At 29.5% G+C, this 5,259-nt stretch overlaps 1 protein-coding gene across 2 annotated transcripts; it reads left to right on the top strand.

The window, feature by feature from the left end:
* The first annotated feature begins 835 nt into the window (after window positions 1–835).
* Window positions 836–4,382, top strand: LOC133831117 (uncharacterized). Of its 2 annotated transcripts, none has more exons than XM_062261282.1 (3): window positions 836–992; window positions 3,624–3,862; window positions 4,034–4,382. In XM_062261282.1, exons 2-3 carry the CDS (start codon window positions 3,680–3,682, stop codon window positions 4,124–4,126), a joined length of 276 nt encoding a protein of 91 aa, XP_062117266.1. In that variant the 5' UTR covers window positions 836–992; window positions 3,624–3,679; the 3' UTR covers window positions 4,127–4,382. The 2 variants fall into 2 exon arrangements, with proteins under 2 accessions (XP_062117266.1, XP_062117267.1); XM_062261283.1 differs by having other exon boundaries at window positions 851–992; window positions 3,679–3,862.
* The last annotated feature ends 877 nt before the right edge of the window (window positions 4,383–5,259 follow it).

Raw genomic sequence — 5,259 nt, 5'->3', positions numbered from 1 at the left:
CCAGTAAACTAACATTCTTCTTCAAATTTTTTTGGTTAGCCTTGCACTTTACTCGACTAGAGCCTCCAATCGATAGTTTCTTTGCTTTCTTTGCACTAACTTTGCTCTTTGACAATGGAATATGTTTTCTCTTCAACTGATGCCCAATTAACTCAGCACTCACATGCATGTTGGTCTCCTTCAACTCATCTGAACCACCAACATCACCCTCGATCACATTAGGAAGGGAAGAATTCGAGGAATACTTCAAAACAGCTTTGCCTTTAGACAACGGAGAAATATTACTCTTCAAAACTTTCCCCTTCGACTCGGCAGACTCTTGATCCTCAGATTCCTTCGATCAGGAGATGCAGACCCCGCACGAGTGACAGCCATTGTTTCAATAATCAATGGCAAACGATTTTGAAAAAAAAAAAAAAAAGAAACCCACATAGGTTTTTTGATGAAGATGAAAAATGAGAAACAAGGGAGGATGAAAGAGATGAGAGAGAAAGAAAATTTGAGAAAAGCTTCGGGGGTTTAAATTTTGTAAAAAAAAGCTTGAATACCGTAAAGTTGGTATAAAAAAAACTGTATAAAAGTAGGAAACTGTATATTTCAAATTTTTTTGCTTTATACAGTGTATTCCGTAATTTTTCCTATTTTTAAGTTGTTTTTTCTAAAAAAACATATATTTTGTAATTATAAAACTTTAAAAATTTGAGTAGGTATTTAAAAAAAAAGTAAAAAAAAAATTGTATTTAAAAAAAAATCTCTTAAATTTAGTTAGTGGGGTACCAAAACAAAAAGCCCAAGCCCAAGCCCAGCCTACGCCCACATTCTATCTAAATCACATTGCAGATCCTAATAAAATAAAATTTATAAAATTTCAGATCTCCATCGTCTCTTTTCCACCATCTCCCTCTCTCGACGTTCTCCATCTCGCCGTCATCCTCACTCGGTCTTCGAAGTAGTCTTGCTCGGCTTTGGTGTCGCGTTCTATTTTAAACAAGGTAATCGTATATTTTCTTTTCCTGTCAAGGGTTTGATGGTATTGATTGTATGATGTTTGTTCTCATGGTAGTTGTTTCTATTTAATGGAAAACGTTAAGGGGTTTGCGTTTGTATTTTTGTGCATGATTTGATCTGCTTTTTTTGTTCCTAATCAGGCTTGCTCTTATCATGATTTTGTAAATATGAGTATGCTTAATTTTTTTTGTTGACAAATTTTGGTTTTCTTTGTATATGTTTTAGTTGTGGTCTGTTAGTGTTGTTCCTAAAATGAATTATTTTTTTGATGTTTTGGATCATATGGGCTATTCATTTGAGTTTAATTTTGGTTTTGGTAGAGGTTAAGTGCATTTTTTTTGCTTGTTTGTTTCTCTATTCATAATAATTCCAAATTCTTTGACTGATTATAAGTTTTATTAAATTCAAACTGATTGTAGAAGAATTTTATCTTTCAGGTCTTTTACTATTATCGGGAATTAAGAATTATTTTTTGTATGTACTTCTAAATATTTCTATTCTTGATTCTTCTATATTTTTTTAGTTGTAAACTCTTACTTATTTCTAAACTAAATATAATACACGGCGTTGAGTTTAGTTTTCTGTGTTTATGTAAAGGACAATTAGTTTTTTCATCTCTGTTTCTTTAAACATATGTAGCTTTTTAGTTTTTGCAGGAATACTAATTTGAATCTTGCTTATGTACTGATTTAATATTAATATGCTATAGGCATATTTAAAACAATATAATTAATCTTTTTAATATTTCTTTAAAGCTTCCAGGGTTGAAATCAGATTGTATAACTTCAACACTTTCAATCTCAGAATTTTTGTTCAAGGAGCAGATAACCATATTGAATTCTCAGAATTTCTGTTTTAGGAGTTGGTTTTTCTTATTTTGGGGTTTCTTTTTACTGATGAGAGAATTGATGATGGGATAATTTTTCTGTATTTGTAATGTGTTTATGAATGCTAAAGGTTGTGTATACTTCTGAATTGTTGCATTTTATGGGAATTAATTTTGTGTAAAGGAGCAATTGTTGAATTTTTTTTTTTTGTTTGAGTAGAAGCAACTGTTGAGTTTGGATGACTGATTAATAGGCACTGTTAAAGTTTTATTTTTTCTAAAACATATTCTGTTAAAGCCATACGAATTTCTGTTAAGCACTGTTCGATAGCCATTTATATAATTGTTAAGATATATGCATTCTTTTTCAGGGTTATTATAGATGTGTACATTATAATTTTAATTTTGTTTAGCAATTTCAGAATCTGCGATTGTTCATTTATTTTGGTCAGTTGGTTTTATCATTTACTTTCTCATTAATATATATAGCTTTCTAGCTCCATTCAAAGAGCTAGTCTTGAAGTCTCCTATTACTTCCATAATTTCTGATGGAATAATGCGCTTTGATATCGAGGTTGGTGAGGAGTTGGGATTCCAAATATTCAATTTTAACCTGCCTCTGCATGTAGGTTCAGTTTTGTAGTTCTTTCTTTCTTAGGGGTCGTGTCTTATGATAATATTACTATAATTTATTGCAATAAACACCAAATGAGACCTACTCTTCCTTTTAAAATGTTCATTTTATGATCACAAAGAGCTTCATATTCATGTTTACAATTACATATTTAAATAATTACATGTTCTTGACTTACTAATTTGCTCTAAGCTATACATTTTTAAAACCCCACACGGAAAACCCTAACCCCTTAATTCAAATGTTAAGAGTGTGCAGAGTCTTGAACTTATATGATTTTTTTGCCTGCATATTTTGTGTGCTACATATATCTTATAGGATTGATTCTGTGTCGTGTGCTGATTCATGTTCAAAGGATTAATTTTGTGTTGTGTGCTGAATATAATTTGAGATTGAATCAGGTTTTGTTTTGTGTGATTAGTTAGATAGGAAAAATGAAGTCAATTAATTTTTTTTTTTGGTAGAGTTTGATTTCCCCATGAAATGATAAGATTATTTTTTGTTATCAAATTTGGTATTAATTTATTCTTGGCTATTGAAAATTATTATTTGCTTCCAAGATTATGAAATTTTGCTTTTCTTGTTTTGAAAAATAATATAAATGTATATTATTAGAGAAATATATGATGGAGAAAATGAACTCATTCTCATTATGTTACAGCAATATGTATGAACTAATCTGCACAGCTAGCACAACAAACAGCTTGACAGAATTCTAACATTTATAACAAACTTCTAACAAAATACTAACTAACTCGTATCATAGACAACATGCAGTGGGACATAGCTCTGCCTCTGTTGCCGGATACTACTTAACTCTAATTGTTCTATGTTTTATTCCAATTCGATTGTAATATGTGGGTTTCAATAGACTTTAACTATTATTCAATTTTCTTGTTTGTCTTGTTTAACTGAAATATATTAATATTTGTGTAATTCAATCAACTTTATTAAATTTTCACGTTGGTCTATTTCAAATGTTTTTTTTTCTTTCTGGGATTCTATTAACTCATGTTACTACGCAATGTTAGTGTTTTAAACCAATCCAACAGTGATTTACTATGTGGATATCAATAAATTCCAGGTCTTAAACCATTTTTGCTTCCTTAATAAATGCATTGTATTGAAGGGGGTTTGTATTTTGTTTGGTTTCAGTTAAATCTGCTGCTTGTGAGTTTTAATTATAAGTTGATGATTGAACACTATTAAGGATGGAGTCAAATAAAACTCAGCCTGAAATGCAGTCATCCATCGCAAAACCACCTGTTACTTCTTGTCGGAAAAAGAAGAGCGAGGAAGCATCGTTCTTGGAAGATGTTAAGGATCACATTGATGAGTTCATCCATGCTTCCATGGATGAGCATAAAACATGCTTTAAGAAGACCATACAAAAGGTTTACTCTCATATCAGTGTTTCTATGTTTGTATATAGTATTGTTTTGTTTGTTAATTAAGTGACTAGTGTTCGTAATTTCATTAGTAGATTGCACAATATGAGGCTGGATGTGATGTGATTTTAATGTCGAATGATTTTACTAAATTTGTTTATTTGCACTCATTTTCAGATGTTTGGAATGTCGAAAATTGTTGCTGATAGGACTGCTGAAGCTGAAGGAGTTGAAAGTTCTCTGCCCCTTAAAACAACGGTGGGAAACTAGAATCTCTTCATCACCACCTAATAGCTCAAAATCTAGTTTTAGAAATATGCTTTATTTCTTGGCATTTATAAAATTCATAGTTCTATTAAAATTTATATTCCTCATGAGTATAAAAGGCTACACTCATCTCCCTTCTCTACAAATTTTTAATGACTATGGCCTATCTCATAAGGTAGTAAGTACTCGTTTGAGGGATTTTGTATAAAAATAATATTAGTTTCAAAATATATGAAATATCAGTATATATTGGTTGGGAGTTGGCACTCTAAATATGGATCATTTTAGGAAATTTTCTGTAATTTATATATTATACATATACAGTAAGTGAAAAATATTTATATAAAGACATTGACGAACAAAAATAGTTGACAAAACTAATTACAGGCAAAATCCTAAAACTAATGCTTCAAAAAAGAAAAAAATATATAAAACTAACATTTAAAAAAAAAATTAAACATAATAATATTGTTGAAAAAATAATTTAAATCTTATAAATAAAATTATTAATTTATTTTGTAGAAATAATAAAAATAGATTATTAATATATTAGGGTTTTATAATTGAAGGTACATTGGTCTTTAAAAAAAATAGCTTGATAAAAAAAGAGAAAATTGCATTCTCCACGGCAATTGAAAAAAAAAATTGATTTATACGGTAATGTAAACTAATTACTAAAATACGGTGATTACTATACTTTCCGTAGACTAAAATACCATCATAACAAGACTGAGGTCATGGTATACCCTCATTTGCCAACAACCAAAAAATCTGCTGACACATATCCATTAGTCTAACTAATCCATTGACCTGGGGTCGGAGGAACTATCTTCCCTCAGCCCAGAAGAGGTTGGGGTTTTCTCTAATATCAACTATCTTCTACTTTTTTGTTTTATTGTCTTAGTATCGTACATAAAATTTCTAATTAAATATGTCATTTTTCACTTTTTTTTTCTCTCCATTAATATTACTTTTTATATTTAATTTATTTATAGTCCTATTTTTATTTAAATTGATATAAATGATCTTTCAATTTTATTATATATATTCATAAATTTTTGTAACATATATTAATAGTAGTAGGATAGATAGTGATAAAAAATATTATATTGTTTTGAAAATCATAGCTAGTCAAA

The sequence above is a fragment of the Humulus lupulus genome, chromosome 4 (genome assembly GCF_963169125.1).
Source record: "Humulus lupulus chromosome 4, drHumLupu1.1, whole genome shotgun sequence".
NCBI classification, from domain to species: Eukaryota; Viridiplantae; Streptophyta; class Magnoliopsida; order Rosales; family Cannabaceae; genus Humulus; species Humulus lupulus.
This window is presented reverse-complemented; position numbering and strand designations above follow the sequence as displayed.